The sequence below is a fragment of the Diplotaxodon limnothrissa genome, linkage group LG15 (genome assembly GCF_057381915.1).
Source record: "Diplotaxodon limnothrissa isolate DT_005_m linkage group LG15, D_limnothrissa_male_GT1.1, whole genome shotgun sequence".
Lineage (NCBI taxonomy): Eukaryota > Metazoa > Chordata > Actinopteri > Cichliformes > Cichlidae > Diplotaxodon > Diplotaxodon limnothrissa.
Genome location: NC_140610.1, coordinates 14433950 through 14453886, shown reverse-complemented (window position 1 = coordinate 14453886; position 19937 = coordinate 14433950). Strand labels below are relative to the sequence as shown.

General features: G+C 41.2%; 1 protein-coding gene across 1 annotated transcript; it reads right to left on the bottom strand.

Moving 5' to 3' along the window:
* Positions 1 to 383: 383 nt before the first annotated feature.
* On the bottom strand, positions 384 to 15072 carry LOC146617252 (apolipoprotein B-100-like). The gene is made up of 26 exons (XM_085372001.1): positions 14852 to 15072; positions 14200 to 14244; positions 13799 to 13911; positions 13549 to 13694; positions 13266 to 13413; positions 12711 to 12863; positions 12310 to 12434; positions 12123 to 12208; positions 11539 to 11989; positions 11307 to 11421; positions 10986 to 11132; positions 10652 to 10863; positions 10318 to 10537; positions 9990 to 10163; positions 9681 to 9884; positions 9418 to 9585; positions 9024 to 9226; positions 8652 to 8822; positions 8222 to 8343; positions 7899 to 8100; positions 7621 to 7793; positions 7358 to 7533; positions 7151 to 7266; positions 6650 to 7023; positions 1842 to 6538; positions 384 to 1727 (listed from the first exon to the last, which is right to left on the bottom strand). Exons 1-26 carry the CDS (start codon positions 14907 to 14909, stop codon positions 609 to 611), a joined length of 9918 nt encoding a protein of 3305 aa, XP_085228127.1. The 5' UTR covers positions 14910 to 15072; the 3' UTR covers positions 384 to 608.
* Positions 15073 to 19937: the final 4865 nt, after the last annotated feature.

Genomic DNA, 19937 nt, shown 5'->3' with positions numbered 1-19937 from the left:
TATTCCAAAGGGGCAGTACATTTTGAGACTTGACTTCTAACTATTGTTATAACCCTGGTCAAAATGACTCTGTTTCTATATTGTGATTGTTTTATTATAAGAAATGTGTGTGTGTGTGTGTGTGTGTGTGTGTGTGTGTGTGTGTATCACAGAAACTATTTGTGTCCGATCTAAAATTAGACCAGAGGATAAAAATTACTAGCAAGGGTGTATTGCTGTGATCTTTAGGGAGTAAGCTTTTTATTGTTTTAAATCTGTACAGGAAAACATAAAACTACATGAAGAAATATTTATAGTCCATTAGCTTCCAATCTTTTTAACCAGTCAAGGTAAACTTTATGTAAAGAATGCACAGACATGAATGCAGTACAAACTGTATTTATTGATACCCAGACAGGGCTTTTGTTTTAAATAGTACAAGACACAAAGGGAGCACTGGGCGTCTGTTGTGAAATAATAAACAAAGGAACAAACATTATACAGGCATAATTTTTATTGCTCAGTTTGGTTTGCTGTTATGAAAATAGATTCACTATTACACCGTTGGTTACAAAACACAGAAAGTCAATACAGACACTATATCCTATATCATTGTTAGCTATGGTTGCTTAGTTGAATTTGGCAACAAATGGCAAAGGGATGTCAACCTCTACTTTTTGGTCACTTACTCTAACATATTTTTCAACATTTTTGCTTTTTTCCTTCAGGGATGTAATGGCATTGTTGTGCAGAGTATTAATGCCTTTCACCATTGAATTAATCCAGGACTGGATGTCAGCTGTGAGTTGTTTACTAGATATGTCAGCCAAAATATTTTGGAGTTTAGCAGTCACAGCTTTTAGATATTCCATTACAACTCTGCAGACCTCTTCAACCGGCTTGATAACGCCAGCCATAACAGGAGAGTTCATGGCATCGTTGTATGCAGTACTCACAAAGTCAGAAAGTGTCTCCAGATTCTGGGATTTCAGAGTTTGGAGAAGCTTCTCACTCTGTTGGATGGTAAACTGCATGATTGCTGATAATTTCTTTACAATGTCCTCCAGCCGGATATCTCTAAATTTTCTCACAGTAACAACCACTTGGTCCTGGATTTTCTTTAAAGCTACCAACATATCGTCAAGAATTTCCTTTCCACTGACGATGCGATTAGAACCTGGGAAGGTGAATTCAGTGGCTTGGAAATAATCAAGTGCCGTTGCAAACATGGAAGAAAGGTACTCTGGAATCTTATGGATTGCTTCTTCAGATACATCAGCAACAAAAGCAGTACATTTCTGATAGACCTCAAGCCCAGACAGCTTCTCTTTATAGCCAGGAATCTGGAACCTAGTCGCTCTCAGAAATTTAACAACAGCATCAAGGAACTTTTCAACTTTCTTCTGGTAGTTTTCGAGGATTAAAACAGTATTATCTGTGACAGTGGTCACAATCTTGCAAGATTTTACTGATTCAAGACTGTTAATAGCCCTCTTGAACATCACATTACCCTGCTTTTTAGCCTGTGCAAAGGAACCTTCGAGTCTTCTAACTTGTTTGTTGACCGCCTTGTATGTTATGACAGCAGATTCAGACACTATTTCCATGACCGCAGGCACCTGTTTCTTCGCTCCGAGCATCATCTCGTATGGTATTTCCATATTCCAGGTTGTTTGAAGGTTCAGCTTCTCAGAGTTGATCACAGACATCTTCAGACCCAAGATATCAATGTCTGTGGATGGCTCAGACTAAACAGGACACATAAAAACCAATAAGTTAATTATTTAAATAATACATCATTTAGGTTGGAAAAAAAATCAGCTTTTATTAGAAAGTGCATCGATAGTAGACTATCATCTTACCGGGTAACGACCATAGAGTCTTGCTTTCACTTGTGCCGGTCGCTTAGCCTGCATCTGAACTGCAATGAGTCCTGCAGATGGATTGGAAACTGAGACAATAAGGCCTTCTTCTGGATTTCCAGTAATCTCCTCATAGATTTCCATGGTCAGGTCAAGAATGTTGACCTTTGCTGTGTTTGTGATGGCGATAGCTACATTTTCAGTAGTTAAGAAGATGGTGCTGTCATGATGTCCCTCTAGCATTGAATGTTTCACATTGAGGAGAGAGGCCATTTTAAATCCACCCATCACGTTCACATTGGTGTTGCCCTCAATCATTCCATTCAGGATCTCAAATTCAGATGTTGAAGAAGCATCTAGTTTGATGGCGATGCTGTCCTGCTTTAGGATGCTTGCGTTAGTCTTGAGAGTGATCATTGGTGTCTTCATGGAGATCTCATAGGTCATATCACCCATAACTGGGATCTTGATGCTCTGAATTTTGGGCAGGGTGATTTTTGGAAGAGTTACCTTGCGCAGGGCAGAGGGCACACGCAGAGTGGGCATTGTGATGAGGGTGAAGTCAGGCAGGGGAATTGTGAATGTTGATGTCTCAATGTTCATCATGGGAACCTTATAGGCAGGGACAGTAATAGTTTTAGGCAACTCAGTGCTATATTTTTCATACTCTTCCTTTGCTTTGTCATATGATGTAGCGAGTATGGCAGCAGCCTTATCCTTGCCATTCATCATTTTCTTGTGCAGTGTCTTGAAATTGGTGTTAAACGCATTGATGACTGGATCCATATTGATGTTAATGGCGATCAACTCATGGTTCTTAGTGTACTTCAGCTTGGAGCTCATATCAAATGTTTGCTCTGTTGTGATTAGTAGATTGCCCAGACCAGTGTCTTCCCACAGTGAGTAGTCCTCCACTTTTGGTGTCTTCATGTCAACAAATGGCAAGGTAATTTCAGGAATGGTGATAGGCTGCTTCAATACATCAAGATTGGCATCTCCTTTGATTTGGGAATACAGGTTAATTTCTGTTTCTCTGTTGTCCACAGCAAAGTAATGGGAGTATTTGTACTGGTTGAATCTAGCCAGACCTGTCCAACTAGCCTGCTGCACTTCGGTGTTCACGGTGAAAGCAATGTCATTCTGGAGATCTATCTTTCCAGACAGCTTTAATGGAAGGGCAATTTTGGTATTTGCTGTGTTCTTGGTATCAAGCTTAAGCTCATTAGGTGTGACCAGAGCAAGGGCTGAGTTTGAGAGAGTTCCTTCAACCTGACCAACCAGCTGTGCACTGTGAGAGGCAGAGAAATCAATTTTCATGTCTTCAACCTTTGCCTCAAACTTGAGTTCTGCAACGCTGTTTTTAATGAAAGGTGTTTCAGTCTCAGCCTTGGCATCAACAACTACGTGGCTGAAAATGCATATTTCAGCACCAACATTCTGATTCGTTTTCACAAAGTTGCTGTCTGTTGTTCCAGTGAAACTCACTTTGGCTTTATGGAAATCCATGACCACTGACAAGTCGCTCTTGTGGCGTGCCTCATCTGAGAAGTCCCGAATTGCATATTTTTCTCTGGCCACATTGTTAAAGGTCAGTTGGATGGAGCCATCTTTAAGCAGGAAAACTACATTTTCTTTAATCTCCATTTCACTAAAGATGTTAAGGGCAGGCATGTTGATGCCATGTACGTACGTAGTGACTATGGTGGTTGAAATTCCATTTTCCATGTTTAAGACTGCATTGTTAACAAGGGTTGCAGAGTAGAGCTCAGTTTTTGCTGCTGCAATAGTATCAGCAGAAGCTTCAGCTGTCAGACCATAGAAGGTCATTTGACCCTTGTGGTCAAGTTCAAAAGACGACTGATCAACCTTGATGAGCTCAGAGATGGACACATGACTCATCTTGGGCACAGATAAATGTGCACTGGCTTCCACAGTGAAGTCAAGGATTCGCAAAGTAGATGTAGTCTTTGAGATGAGGTTCATTTTGAACTCTGGTGTATCAGAAATTGTTGTGGTGTTCTCCAGGTCAGCAGTGGTTGTGAGTTTATAATGAGGTGAAATAACTCTGAACTCTCCATAAAGTTTTCCAAAACAGGGGATCTTGCTCATTTCTGCCACTTTCTCTTTCAGCTCCATGGTGAGGGTGTCATAATCAAAGGACCTTACTTTCTGGATCATTCTGATGAAATAGTCACTCATGTCATCAATTAGCTGTTTGAAGTCAAAGGCATATAGCTCATTCAACAGCTCCTGAACAGGTACCATTATGTTTTTCATCACAGGCTGAATGTCAATTGACCTGAGAGCATCAAATGCACGCTGAATCTTTTCTCTGACCTGATACTGCTTCATCATTTTAACAATCTCATCCATGAAGGCTCCAATCGTTTTTTCAACTTCAAAGCTGGAGAGAATCTCTTCAATTTTGGTATAAATCACTTGGAACTTGTTTTCAATGTCATGTTTCTTCATCCAAACCATTATGGTGTCTTTGATAGATTTCAGTATGTTCATAACTTTTTCAGTTGGGAGCTTGGGTGTCAGGTTGGTGATGTAGTTTTCCATTGAGCTGATGAATTTTCTCAGGTCTTGGACAAACAGTTTGAAGTCAAAGTTGTTAATGGCCTCCTTTAGTTCTGCCACCTTGAGCTGGAACTTGGCACTGATCTCATACCTGTTGTTGATGTCTTTTAGCATCTCAATGCTGTTGTCCATCAGTACCACCACTGTGCTCTTCATCTTTTCAATGAATGCAGGCAGATGCTCAATAAATGGGATCTGGAGAGAGTGACTGTCACTGCTCTTGTCATATTTCACAAATCCAGAGATGGCATAATTTTGACTGGACTCACTGAAGAGGAGAGTGGAGACTGCTCCTGCCATTTCAACACCCATTCTTTCTGCATTGTTGTAGGCACTCATTTCCTGTTCAAAGGCGTGCTCATTTACTTTAGATGTCACCTTCAGTGCGACACTTTGCTCTTGGAGGTTCAGCATGCTGCTGAACTTGTTGTCCATATTTGTTGTAATGGTTGGTCTGCCTTCTAGTTCATGTGTGGTTGAAGCTCTGTACTCAAATGACTGTGTGAAAAACATGGGTTGTGCTCTCAGGAGGAATTTGCTGTATAATTCGCCACTCTGCTTTCCATACAGATTCACTGCACCATTTGAATTGAAAATGGAATCAATGTTCAGGGTGAAGGGTGCAGCCACAGTTGCAACTTTGCTGTCCAGATGAAGAGATGGGGAGTTGAAGTTAGCCACATTGTTGAACTTCATGGTCAGGCCAGCAACCTCGATATCAGTGGTATGCGTCATTTGAGTTCCCAGGAGTTTACCGTTGGTGTTATACTTTGCAGACAGGACCATGTCAATAAACTTGATTTCATAGGTGTGTCTGAGCTCTTCCTCTGAGAAAGCTCCCATCACTGTTCCAGTCAGCTCCAGGTTGTAGGGCTCTGCCTTGAACTGGGCATCATTCACGAAGCTAACCTCCATTATCTTCAGGTCATTTTTCACAATAACTGAGGCAGCAGAACGGCCCATGTTGACTGTGATGTCATGCTTGTAAGAGTTGCTGCTGTCAAGCAAGTTGTCAGTCTTGGACTGCAGGGTAAAAGATCTCAGTGTAAGAGACAGTGCATTTGTGTTTTCAGTCCTCATCTCCTTGAAAGATCCAACCATGTTGTTAGAGAGAGTCAAGCCATCTTCATTCACTCTGAAGTTCACTCTGTTCCTGCTGTTAATATCAAAGAGGTTAGCCTCAAAGTTGCTGTTAAAGTAGACTTCTGTGGTTGCAATCTTGCCTCCAATGGTGAGCTCTGCTTTGTTTTCTTTAATGCCTCCTTTTGTTGTGAGAGACATGGTGGCACTTGAAGTGTCAACTGTACCATGGAAAATATTCTCAAATGTGAATGGACTGTGCTGGGCGGTTGTTGTACAGCTGGTGGTCAGGCCATTGGTGTTCAGGGAAAAGGCGGCCTTGTGAGAGGCGATGCTTGAAAAGATGTTCATGGAGGCCTCAGTGTTGACCTCCATGCCAGAGGGATTAAGGGAACCGGTAAGCAGTGAGTAGATACGGTTGCTTGTATCATCGGCTAGATTCTCTATTCTGAGACTGGCCTGTCCTCTAGAGGCAGCAAAATCTATCTGGCTCCGAAGCATCCTCTCGTCAGCCTGTGTCTCAGAGCTGGACTGGATGGTAAACTTGAGATCCTTGTACCTAAGGTTAATTTTGGTGTTGTGCACAATGGGGTCGCTGTTCACTTTAGTGTTAGAGTCAAACAGAAGCTCTTCCTCTGCATATGATGCCTTCATCTTGTTTTCAAGCTTCAGGTCTTCAGACTTCACATTCAGTGAACTCTGCATTATTGCTTCTTTCTTCGCTGGGTCGACCGAGAAGGTGTAGAGATAGGTGGTGGAAGCGGTCATGGGTCCAACAGTGACACTTCCATTTGTGTTAACATTTCCAAAAAACTTTTTAGAGTCAAGGGTCATCTGGGTAGTAATAGTCAGGGAGGTGTCCAGACCCACAGGGGCAACAGCATGCACGTTGTAGCGGCCAGTTGACATCAAACTGTCTGTGACTGCAATGGTTTCCTGAACATTAAAACCTGTGGTGATCAGCATGTGTTTCAGGGAACCATCAAGAGTGAATTCCATAGTTTCCACTTCTGTGTCAGTGATTTTGGTTGCTCCTTTAGAACAGACAAATAAAAAAAATTAACAATTCGTCTCAGCGTCTATGTTTTTTCTGCACTGTTCAATAACAAATGTATAGTTTATAAGAATAAAGAATAAAGAATTACCCTCAGCTGAAAATGAGAGGAATTTGATTGGACTGTCAGCCACAATGTTGAATTTGGCCACATAGTTAGGAGACTCTGCAGTGTTGTTACCAGCAGACGCTGTTGCCTCCCACTTATAATAGTTGGTGTCGACCTTGGCAGCCATTTCCACCATGCCCATCAGAGGCAGGGTGAGATCATAGTCAGATGGGATGTTAAAAGTTGGGATTTGGATTCCTCGTGAGGCAAAATCTATGCCCAACTTCGGCATGGAAATGTGTGGAGTGGTGACCATTTGAGGTATCCTCAGCTCCTCAGATGATTTGCCCCCAAAAGGAACTGGGATGGTGATAGTCAGACGGTCCTGGTTGAACTGGTATATCAGTGTGCTTTCACTGTTGAAATGGTGAGAGTAGGGAACTTGTTAAAATGTTGTATTTATTCAGTATAAGGTTTGAAAGGTTTTTTTTTTATTATAATAACAATTGTGAAGATACTAGTTAATGTTTTTGCTTCACTTACAGGTTCATGAACAGGTTTTCAGGCACAGATGGCATTTCCATCATAGCTAAGCTGTTCCTCAGTCTCGCCATATAGGGACAATCAGCTGAGACTTTGTCCATCCAGATATTGCTGGCCTGATTAAAACACATCATATTTCTTATGATTCAGTCTGGACAGACTAAAAACTACGAAATAAACATTCAGTTAGTATAAAATTCTTTTTACCTCAATTCCTTTGTTGAGGATGTGTCGTAGTTTCATATCAGTCTCGATAACCCGCTGGTCCATAACATCCTCTGCAGTCTTCCTCAGCCAGGCCTGGACGACCTTAGTGTAATGCACTGGGACTTTTGTGTCAGCATTCATGTTGGACATCAGCTGAACCTCAGCCTGCTCTTCGCCTGTGACAGTAAAAAGACAGTGTTTTAAACTGTGCCTGACATGACCATTCTTTGAGCTCCATTGCCACTCTTCTTGAGCAAAATTACCATATTTGAAGGTGACTGCCTGAATGGAGGAGATCTCTGGGAGCTTGACATCACTTCTGATCTCCATGGTGAGTCCGTCGGCTTTGCTCATGGTAGCAGTGACTGTGGCATCTGTCCTGAGTGAGGGGACTAACAGCTGAAGCTGCAGCATGCCATCAGTCATAGCCTGAAGCCTATAATTAATAATAAAAAAAGCAGTTAATTTCTGCAATGAGGTCAGTGGAATTATAGTAAAGTAACAGAACAGTTTAGGAAAATATTTTGCTGGGTTTACTCACTTGGCACGGCCAGTCAGAGTGAGTTGAGGCACGTTCTTGTTGGAGATCTCGAGGGTAATAGATTTGCCTCCGGCATTGCTATCTGTCATGCCGAGCTTGACGCCCGCCTCAACATCAAAGTCAGGTATGTTGATCTGAGTGCTGAAGACATTTCTGTTCCTGTTGTATGTCATGGTGACTGTAGCCTCAGTAGGCTGAGCACCTGACGTCACAGAGTCAGAAAAAGGTTAATCACTTATCTGTATAACTCAAAAAAAGAAAAAGAAAAGAAAGAGGCAGCACATGTAATAAAATTCTTGATTAAAAAAAAGCAATATTCATACCTTCGGCTCTCAGGGTCATCTTCACAGAATTAACCTTGTGGCGTCCGTCCTTTTCTTCGCCATAGGTGATACTGGCTGTGTACTCAGAGACCTCTTTAGTAGGCTCAATGTCCAGAGCAAACCTTGGGTAAAAATAAAGTCTTTAGTACATTTTTATTTCTTCTAATGCAATTTGGTACTGTGCAGCAATAAAATCTATAATCTCATGTGCATATATCCAGCTAAAACCACCATCTGAGATGAGCTAAAATCTTTTCATCTTGACCTATTCTTATCTGTATTTAACCATCTTCTTTTCAACTGTACCACAATATACTAAACAATATTTAGCATTAAATGGAAATATGTTACATGATCATATTTAAGGCATTTCCATTTCTTATTTAACAAAGAAACAAAGCAAAACCTGACTTTTTAAAGGACATCTTACTCAGTCTCTCCGTTCAGAGGGAAGTAAGGAGCAGCCGTTTTGCCAGGAGCGTCACCATGAAGTGTTTTTGTGCAGTATTTGACTCCAGAGAAGAGAGGGCTGCAGCTGGAGTCGGCTAGTCTGTGTGGGATCACTGTAGCGTGTCCAGCACCCACAATCATAACTTTGTTGCTATTTCAAACAAAGAACAGCAAAATTACTTTACAACTTCTAACAACATTATTAAAAACACAGAATATATGAAATGCAATACGCTCCCTGTTGGTAGTGTTCTTTATAATTAATATTTATATGATATTGATTGAATAATCAATATCAATTAATACCATTTACTTGTATTACACAAAGTAAGTTATCAGATTTTTTTTTTACCTGATTCTTAAGAATTTCATGGTGCCCTGTGGAGCAGGGATGGAAAGTTTGACCTGGTTTTGCTCCATGGTGATCTTGGCATTGAAAGAGCTCTCATGGTACATGTTGGTGTGCATCTCAACTGAAGAGACAACAAATTCAGGCACATGGATTCCCATCTGAGTCATGAACTCAATTCCAATTGCGGGCATGAACACCAGCTCCTGGAAACAAAGGGGATCACAGAAAAATTGAAGTGTGTGGGGAAAAAATGACCAACAGTCAGGATTAATATGACTGAGAATTCTACGTACATGTCACAGAAACAAACAATTAAAACAGCAACATTGTAATAACAATTGCTGTTTTAGTATGGTGCTAAACACAGGTTAAATACAGTAGATGGAAACCTTACCATGTTTGGAGTCATGCGAAGACCTCCTTTTGCACCAGGAGCAAAGGTGCCAGACAGAGCAAATGTCAGAGGCAAGCCAGATGCTGTTGACATCATGAATTTGTTGTCCATGAAGATGTAATGGGCAAAAATCTCATTGCGAGTGCTTGAAATCAGGTTAGACATGACCTGACAGGGAGAAATACAGTTAACAAATAGAGTTTTTCAGCTGCAAATAAAAATAAATCTATATAGACACTATATTAATGACTGCAGAACACTACCTTTGTAGGTACTATCCTCATGAAAATGTCTGCATACATCATTGCATTTTCAGCAATAGACTTCAGTTCATTGCTCTTGATGTAGCCAAGCTCAGCTCCCATTAGCCTCAGGTAGGCCATGGCCTCTGGGGACTCTCGGTTCTGCAGGTCTTTTACCAGCTTGTTGAGGTTGCGGACAATTTCTGTTGCAAGGTTTTCAGGAGCCTTAAGAAAAAGGGACCAATATGTTAGATACGTTGGTGTGAGTGACAATGATACGTTCATTAAGAATAAGAGTGTTTAACAGAAACAGTTATGCGAGTGATATACCTTTTGCCCCTCTATTTTCAGTGGAGCAACCCATTTCTCCAGAACTTCCTTGATCTTTGGTGACATCTGTTCTTCAGCCCAGTACAGAGCCTTGGACACTGTGTCAGGGAAGAATCCATTCTTGCCAAACAGAGCCTCAATGGTTGGCTCAAAGCCTTTTCCTTCCATGCCAACCTGCCAAAAAGAATTTAATAATATGAATACAAAAATGAACCAGGAGTTGTTGGGGTTAGGTCCCATCAAATAAAATGAATCCCCATGAATAAAGTTCAGCGTTAAAGGTGTAAAAATGGCATAAATAATTGTGCGTGAGAAGCACTGTACATACCTCCCAAATATCCATGCTGTAACCAAAAGCATTCAGGGTAGTTTCCAGCAAGACTTCTCTTGGCAACGTGCTGCTGGGATCGAAAATGACATTGCCTTGAATTTTGGCCGCCATGCTCTCATGTGCCAATCCCAGCTCATAGTTGCGAGATTTTGTGGTGTAGTCGCTGTGTGTAGAAACTTCTGTGTCCTGCAGGGCATCCATTATTTTCTCCCCAAGCCTGGAGTGAAGATTAAAAGTAAAACTATTAGCTGAGTGTAAATAGATGGGTGCCCAAATCGGCGCTATATTAGTATAGAACAACACATTAAGCTGAAAAATGCTTCATTCTTACTTTTTGGTCTCTGAATCAGTTGAGGAAATGATGTTGTAGATGTGGGAGGACACAAAAGCCCTGATCTGCTCGTTCTGCTCTTGGTTAAGCAGCTTCTTCACCACCTCAATGTCGCTGTCCTCGGGGTTTCTCATCAGTATCAGATAAGCTGCCAGACGTTTCTGCACAGCGCCCTTGGGATACTGGCTGACCCTCTGGAGGTTGGCACGAATCTGGACAGGAAAACAATTTGAAAAAACAGTGACTTAATGGTCTTTGTAGCTGCAGTTTGTCTCCACTATAAAACCGGGAAGCAAGGAGACTCCTCATGTAGAAGAGGAATGTGGTTAGTTACCTCATCTGTCACAGACATGCGCCTGAAAGCCTGGATGGCGGCCAGCTGCACGGACAAAGTGGTTGCGGGCTGTCTCATGCACTTGAGCAGGGTGGTCTTAATAGCAGGATCGGTGGCCTCCATTGCGTCTCCCATGTTGCCAACAACCTGGACAGAATATGAAAGCAAATCATAAATCATGCAATTAAATGTTCCCTTTAAAACTTTTCTATCTTTGTCCTCAGGAAATGTGGGATCATGTGTTTTTTCCCCTCTGTATTGTCTTGATATAATAAAGTTTCTTGAATGAAAATGTAGTCTTATTCACGTCTTGTTACCTACCCTTAAAGTCAGGAAAGTCAGGTCTTTGTCACCAGCGCAGTCTGCACCCAGAAGAGAAGCAATATAGTTGTAGACAGCTGTGATCTCTGGAGTGACTCCCTCAGATTTATACAGTCTAGAGGAAAAGACAGACATTAGGGATTATGTATTAATTTACAACAGGTACCACAATTCAGTGTTACTGCATCGAGGAGAGCGTCCTTCAGAATGTCATATATTTATGTTCACTTACTTCCTGGCTGCATTGCTCAAAGCATACATGATGGGTTTGCTCTGCTTGTACTGAGCCATTGCCAACAAGTCTTTCACCATCTGCTGTGAAGGGTTGGGCAGCAGCCCCAGGGCGTAGACAACAGCATCAACCTCAACAGCAGCTTCATGAAAGGTCCTGAGAAGCTTGAGCATGGCGCTAGTGCATTCTGGTGTACCACACTGAGCCAGAGCTTGCCACGTCAGAGAGGGTGAAATGTCTGTCATCTCAACAATAGCCGAGTTCAGGGTGTCCCCCTTCAGGCCACGAAACTCTGACACCAGCTGGCGGAAAAGGCCGGCGCGCTTCTCGCCCTCGTTGGTCTCTGACAGAGAGTTCAGCTTCTGCATCGTGGCAGCGACAGCATCCATGGTTTGCACTGGGGATTTGTCGTCAACAACATCCATGGGCAAGTACCTGACATTGTCCTCATCTGTACAGAAATAAATCACAAGCAGTGGAAAATCTATTAGAATCTGGATGTTAGAGACACACGTAAAATATTTATATTGTTTTTTCCCCCCTATTTTTTACTAAATTTGTTTTCACACAACAGAAGCACTCACTGTGATCAAAGATTCTGTCATTGATCTTGGCAGTCGCTCTCAGAGTCACAGTCTGCTTCACCATAGCAGAAATTCCATATTGGTTTCTTTTTTCAGAAGAGAGAAATCCCCAAATGTGCGTTAGATTTCAAAGAGAATTCACAAAATTATTCATGAAAAATCTACAAAAAGTCAAAATAAAACTTACTCATGGGACAAGGGCAGGAAGATGTGTTTCTCTGTGCAGGTTCCACTGGTCATGTGTTTCTTCTGGTTGTCAAACCTGTAGTTACAGCTCTGAGTGCTCCTGATCAGCTTGGACAGGCCGTATTTCTGACAGGCAATAAATAAATAAATAAATAAAAATTAATGTTTTGTCAGAAGTTTGGAGAATGTAGAATGCTGGGAAATGTAGATGTACTTTGTGGCTTGACGTTGGAAGAAAAAAGGGATGGATGTTTGCTTTGTGGTTTTATACTATGGAAATATAGCTTGGGTTCATTTAATAATGCAATCAGACCATATTTTTTTCCTGATGATTGAGTGCTGATATTTTGACTCTTGGCCTGAGTTTGTGATGGCAGTGTCAGATTTTTGTTGAACTCTTACCATCCCAGAGACGAGAGCCAGGGGACTGGTGTCCTGTCTGCGGGCAGTGAACCAGTCACATCTGGACAGATCCCTGCTGACTGTCACATCAGTAGCAATGTCCTGTTTGTTGTTGACGGTGAAGTCGGTGGAGCACACTCCGTGCACGGTGGGCTGGAAATGATTAGGATGTTCAAAACAATTCAATATTCAAGCTGTAAGAACTGGACCTATGGACGTGCATTCCTTCCTTTAACTTATCTCTTAAATCAGGTAATCAATCATTCTTAAAGATTACCTCCATTATGAGAGCAGCGCATGTCAATAACAAGATAAAGTTATCTAGGACTTTGACCTGTTGCTGAAAATTGTCATTGTTGGAACATGCTGTTACAACAGTGTATTTATCTCCTTTGACTGGGCCAGCTTATCTGCACCTTGTGCAACTTATCTATGCATGACTAAACAACAAACTGAATCAGGCTCTACTTGGTGTGATTTAATTGCCAACTATGAAGCTATGAAAATTTTCCCAAAAAAGAAAAAATCAAGTAATAAACAAGTGAGGGGAGCTACCATTTCATTGTTCTTCTCCTCTTCCATCACAGGCACCATGAGAGCTGAGACAATTCCTCTCTTGATGTTGAGGATGTTGACGGGCTCATTGTCCTCAGGGTACAGCCTGACATCTGTCTGTCCTTCAACTGTGATCTTTAGAGTGTTTCTGTTGACGTGGACAGATCATCATTTACAGCCTGCCATTCAGGTCACTCTTTGATTTCCTCAGTTACCCTGGATCCTAATTTCTGAGAGCAATTAACAAAATACATAAATCTTTCCTACAAACAAGATGACTCACTTCTCCATGGCAGCTTTGAAAGCCTCAGCTCCAGCAGCAGGACGATACAGTGGATTCCCCTCATCGTCAACGCCAACAACCTCGCTCAGAGAGCAGTCTGTTGTGCGGAGGATGAAGCTACAGGTCTGGGGCACATCAACCTCAACCTGTGCAGCAGAATAAACAGTTTGTTTGGACTTCTTGTTTTACATTCAGGGTCATGAGATTGCTGTTATTTTTCCTCAGCAATGATCTAAGCTCGAAGACTTACTGTGCAGGAGACTTTGGGGCCGCTTTTATTGTCTGTAGCTCCATTCACAGTGTTAAAGGTCTCAGCTTCGTAGTCATACACAAATCTTCTGAAGTGCCTGTATCTTTTGGCCACTGAAAAGTATTTAAAGCATTTACAGCAATAGTTAGAACAACAACAGCCAGTTTATCAAATGCTAAACTAAAATAAAAACTTCAAGGCTAGCTCCACTCAAACCAAAGTTTTACATCCAGGACTTATGGAACTGAAGCCAAATATTTAATGCGTAGTTCTCTATATACGTTCTAGGTATAATGGAAATTAAATATTTCAAGCTTCCCATTTTGATTTTCCCGTTTTATAATATTAAATTACACATTGTAAAATATTTACTTTTAAACAATGACAACAAAGACACTCACAAAAGCAGGCTGGAGATGGTTCCTCAACACTTCCAACATCTTGCTCTGAAAAACAAAAAAACCCCAAACAAACGCACAAGCTGCCATTACAGTGCAACAACACAATTGCAAATGATTGAATACAGTAATTATGCCACATTTGGCCGCTCTCTTATTCCAAGCGTGAGTCTCTGCGCATTTGATTTGGCAGATTTTATGCCAAATACGCTGTCTTATGCAAGCCCTAAGGAATTTGAGTCTCCAACCCGAGGGGAAACCGGGGATTTTTGTTTGGTGAATGTTTAAGCTACATGTTAAATACAGTAATAAATACTACTAATAAAAAAACATAGTAATTTTATTTGTCAGTGCCTTGCAAAACACTTAACACAAACTAACAATATTTACTGTAAATTTTTACATGTCGAAGTCTAATTAAATAGCTACACATTTGTTTTGCTCTATTTTAAAAACGTAAGAGACATAAACAGTATCAAATATCATCGTCTCAAATTTGTAAAATATGTGTTCCATTTCAGAGCAAGTTGCCAACTTTTCACAAAGCTAAAAAAAAGCATTCGTTACATATTTTTAAACAAACAGATTTAATTCACATACAGGTCTAAGTTTTAAAAATCCACTGCCTTTAAATGGAAAAAAATATTGTACTCACGGGCTAGTGTGCATGTGCCCAGAAACAGCACAAGGCAGAGCTTGTAACCCAACATCATGGGTTGAGCTCCTGGAAGCCTTAAGGTAAGAAGAGTCCCCCTCTTTCTCTGAAGACTAATTCTTGTGCTTTCGCCTTTTGGCTTTTATAGCTTTCAAGACGTACTGTATGTGATTGCAGGGACTTGCAAATGTGTTGCCCTGGTTCCAAAGTCTGAGCAGTCCTTGTGGCAGGTCAAAGGTAAAAAGACTGTCTGTCAGCACTGGGTGGGGGTGGCCAGTGATTATTCTAAATGACTGTTGTTTTATTATTTCTGGTTTGAGATCATCCTGAGGTCATTAATATAGAATGCTAATGCTAATGCTTATTGTTAAAAAAACAAAAAACACCCCCCCCCCCCTCCCCCTGACAATTTGTATCTAGCAGATAATTTATTATTTAGTGCTGTACTACTTTATGTGTTAGTAAGTAATATAGTGCAGTACAACATAGATTTTGTGGTACTAGGATAATACTAATGTTTATGTGTTATCATATATCATTCTATTTTATTACAACATTAATATACTCTTGCTAGCTAACATTTTTAATAACCATCATCAGTGTTGTGTAAGTACTAATCCTCATGGATCAATAACTTTGTTTGTATTTTGCATTCAAAGCTCAGGTCACAAAAACATTTGGTAGTATCAGGATTTTATTGACTTTCATTTCAACGCTGTGTGCCATTATTCTAAGAGGCAATCAGTTCAAACCGAGAAAGGTTTCAGTTTTAATTTTACAGAATTTCCTTTGGGATTAATAAAGTTTTTCTGAGTATTATTTCTTTGTTTCAAACTTATGACTGCATGAACGTTCATACGATTCAAAATATAGCTTATAACACAATTGTGGCACTATGATGTACTGCAAGTATGCGAATGCCTTCACATAAGCATGTGAACCTATATCGCCTGCTGCTAGTGTGCTCCTGCTTAAAGTTTGTTATCAGCATATATTAAAGCACGTCTCAAAGCATTAGGTGCTTTATGACATGCACATGGTAGATAGGACTCTAATGGGCCTAACCAGTCATCAGAAGTGCAGTGCATCTGCAGGGATCTCTAGGGTGGCACTTGGACATCCAGGGAAAAAATACATAGTGAAAGTGATTATAATGAGTAATTTCACTTATAGAATAAAATTAAAATGAAACCTTGAAATACCTGAATGGAAAACTCAAACCATATCTTCCTGAACAGGAAATATTCAGCCCAACTCCAATAGTTATGTCTTGCATTTGGGTGTAACATCATTTTAGGATCCACCCTAGACTCTTGTAGTCTTGTAATAGCCTTAAACCTCAACCGTGGCTTTTTAAACTGTTTATTCACAAAATAAGAAGAGTTTAGTTTTAGCTAATTCTAATTTGACTGAAATGACTTATACTGCAATGTGCACTATGCAATATAATTATTATAATATGACAAATGGCCTGAAGTAGTAAAGTGCAGAAGCTGCTAAATGAATGATAACCAGTGCCTCTCAGATCGCTAAAGGTCCAGTAATCCATAAACCTGCCCTTTGATTTCTCATTTGCTGTGGTGCATTCAGAATAACAGGGTGAAAGATGTAACTATGGCAAGGTTTCATAGCTTCCTGTAGGCCAGAGCCCCCTGGAGCTTTAGTCACTCCCAGTGGGAACCAGACTGGATGCAAATAAATCTCAGCAGTGGTGTCTCAGTATTTATGGCTAACCTTTCACCTCCTAAGAAAAGCCTGTGAAATCTTCTAGATAAGGCTCACAGGAGAAATGAACTCAAGATAAGTCGATCAGACACAAGAAGACTAGCTGATGTTGCACAAGAGTAACATCAGCACTGTGCAAAGGGGTTACAGTACAGTATGTAGACTATATGGACTATGTGGACTTATGGGAATATAGGAGAAAATGGTGAATTTTTGGGACTAATACTAAAAACGCTATTTAAGCCCTTTCACCAACACCTCCTGGTAACATGTCTGTTTCTTTTGCCTCTGCTATTAATGATTCCATTTTAATGTCAGAGGAAAAGGAGAAACCTTTATAATAACAAAAATTGTAAAATCTTTTTTTTACCAGTCTATCTTTGGACTAAAGTCAAGTTACCACACAGCAGATCATCTAATTTAGCAACAGGCCAGTTGCAGTGAACAAGATGATATGAGGTGACCAATCATTAGTTAGTTTAATGGAAAAAAATGTGGGCTATTTAAAAGAGTAATATGAAATATGCATTGAACCTTTTTACTTGGCTTTTTTATGTACTTTAATCACTCGCAGTATTATGGTTAAATATTTGATCAGGAAAAGAAATATGAAGTCGGACTCGTTCCCGGTGGGTGATGGGCTCCGCCAGGGCTGCCCTTTGTCTCCGGTTCTGTTCATAATTTTTATGGACAGGATTTCTAGGCGCAGCCAAGTGGCGGAGGGCTTTCGCTTTGGTGGCCTCAGAATCTCATCTCTGATTTTTGCGCATGATGTGGTTCTGTTGGCTTCATCGGGTGAGGGCCTCCAGCTCGCACTGGAACGGTTCGCAGCCGAGTGTGAAGCAGCGGGAATGAGGATCAGCACCTCCAAATCTGAGGCCATGGTTCTCAGCCGGAAAAGGGTGGAGTGCCCACTCCGGGTCGGGGATGAGTTCCTGCCCCAAGTGGAGGAGTTCAAGTATCTCGGGGTCTTGTTCGCGAGTGATGGGAGAAGGGAGCCGGAGATCGACAGACGGATTGGGGCTGCGGCTGCAGTAATGCAGACGCTGCACCGGTCCGTCGTGGTGAAGAGGGAGCTGAGTGTAAAAGCGAAGCTCTCAATTTACCGGTCGATCTACGTCCCTACCCTCACCTATGGCCACGAGCTGTGGGTAGTGACCGAAAGAACGAGATCGCGGATACAAGCGGCGGAAATGAGCTTCCTCCGAAGGGTGGCTGGCCTCTCCCTTAGAGATAGGGTGAGAAGTTCGGCCATCCGGGAGGGGCTCAGAGCCGCTGCTCCTCCACATCGAAAGGAGCCAGCTGAGGTGGTTCGGGCATCTGACAAGGATGCCCCTGGGCGCCTCCTGGGTGAGGTGTTCCAGGCATGTCCCACCGGGAGGAGGACCGCGGTAAAGTGAGCCGTCATTTGTGAGCCGCGGTCAAGCCAGCCGCCTCCTATCCGCCGCATAAATTTCCTTGCGCTTTTACACCAGTCTTTACGGTAGCGCCTTTTCGCTTTATGTGCCGATTGAAAGACTATACCCGATACAGTCAATACAATTATGGAAATGTCAGAAATTCATTAAAAATCATCCTGAGTAGTTGAGGTCCAACTTTCAACACATCCCTCCTCTGGGACACCTACTGTACCTGTGTGCCAGGTTTCACCCAGATTTACTGTAGAATTCCTCAGAAATTAAAGGGTACTTGTATTCAATGCAATACAGCCAATGCACTACAATTGTGTCAATTTTCAAAAATTCATTAAAAATCATCCTGAGTAGTTGATGTCCAACTTTCAACAGATTCCTTCTCTGGGACACCTACTGTACCTGTGTGCCAGGTTTCAGCCAGATTTACTGTAGAATTCCTCAGAAATTAAAGGGTACTTGTATTCAATGCAATACAGCCAATACACTATAATTATGTCAATTTTCAAAAATTCATTAAAAATCATCCTGAGTAGTTGATGTCCAACTTTCAACACATCCCCCCTCTGGGACACCTACTGTACCTGTGTGCCAAGTTTCATCCAGATTTACTGTAGAATTCCTCAGAAATTAATGGAAACATTTATTCAATCTAATACAGTCAGTACAATAGAATTATGTCATTTTTCAAAAATTCATTAAAAATCATCCTGAGTAGTTGATGTCCAACTTTCAACAGATTCCTTCTCTGGGACACCTACTGTACCTGTGTGCCAGGTTTCAGCCAGATTTACTGTAGAATTCCTCAGAAATTAAAGGGTACTTGTATTCAATGCAATACAGCCAATACACTACAATTGTGTCAATTTTCAAAAATTCATTAAAAATCATCCTGAGTAGTTGATGTCCAACTTTCAACACATCCCTCCTCTAGGACACCTACTGTACCTGTGTGCCAAGTTTCATCCAGATTTACTGTAGAATTCCTCAGAAATTAATGGAGACATTTATTCAATCTAATACAGTCAGTACAATAGAATTATGTCATTTTTCAAAAATTCATTAAAAATCATCCTGAGTAGTTGATGTCCAACTTTCAACACATCCCTCCTCTAGGACACCTACTGTACCTGTGTGCCAAGTTTCATCCAGATTTACTGTAGAATTCCTCAGAAATTAATGGAGACATTTATTCAATCTAATACAGCCAATACACTACAATTGTGTCAATTTTCAAAAATTCATTAAAAATCATCCTGAGTAGTTGATGTCCAACTTTCAACAGATTCCTTCTCTGGGCCACCTACTGTACCTGTGTGCCAAGTTTCAGCCAGATTCACTGTAAAATTACTCAGAAATTAATGGACATTTATATGCAATTCAATACAGCCAATACACTACAATTATGGAAATTTCAGAAATTCATTAAAAATCATCCTGAGTAGTTGAGGTCCAACTTTCAACACATCCCTCCTCCGGGAAACCTGCTGTACGTCTGGGCCAAGTTTCAGCCAGATTTACTGTAATATTCTTCAGAAATTGCAGGGAACTTATGTTCAGTGCAAGAAAGGCTGAAAGACGACCACCACTGAACAAGACACACAAGCTGAAACGTCAAGACTGGGCCAAGAAATATCTCAAGACTGGTTTTTCTAAGGTTTTATGGACTGATGAAATGAGAGTGAGTCTTGATGGGCCAGATGGATGGGCCCGTGGCTGGATTGGTAAAGGGCAGATAGCTCCAGTCTGACTCAGACGCCAGCAAGGTGGAGGTGGAGTACTGGTTTGGGCTGGTATCATTAAAGATGAGCTTGTGGGGCCTTTTCGGGTTGAGGATGGAGTCAAGCTCAACTCCCAGTCCTACTGCCAGTTTCTCGAAGACACCTTCTTCAAGCAGTGGTACAGGAAGAAGTCTGCATCCTTCAAGAAAAACATGATTTTCATGCAGG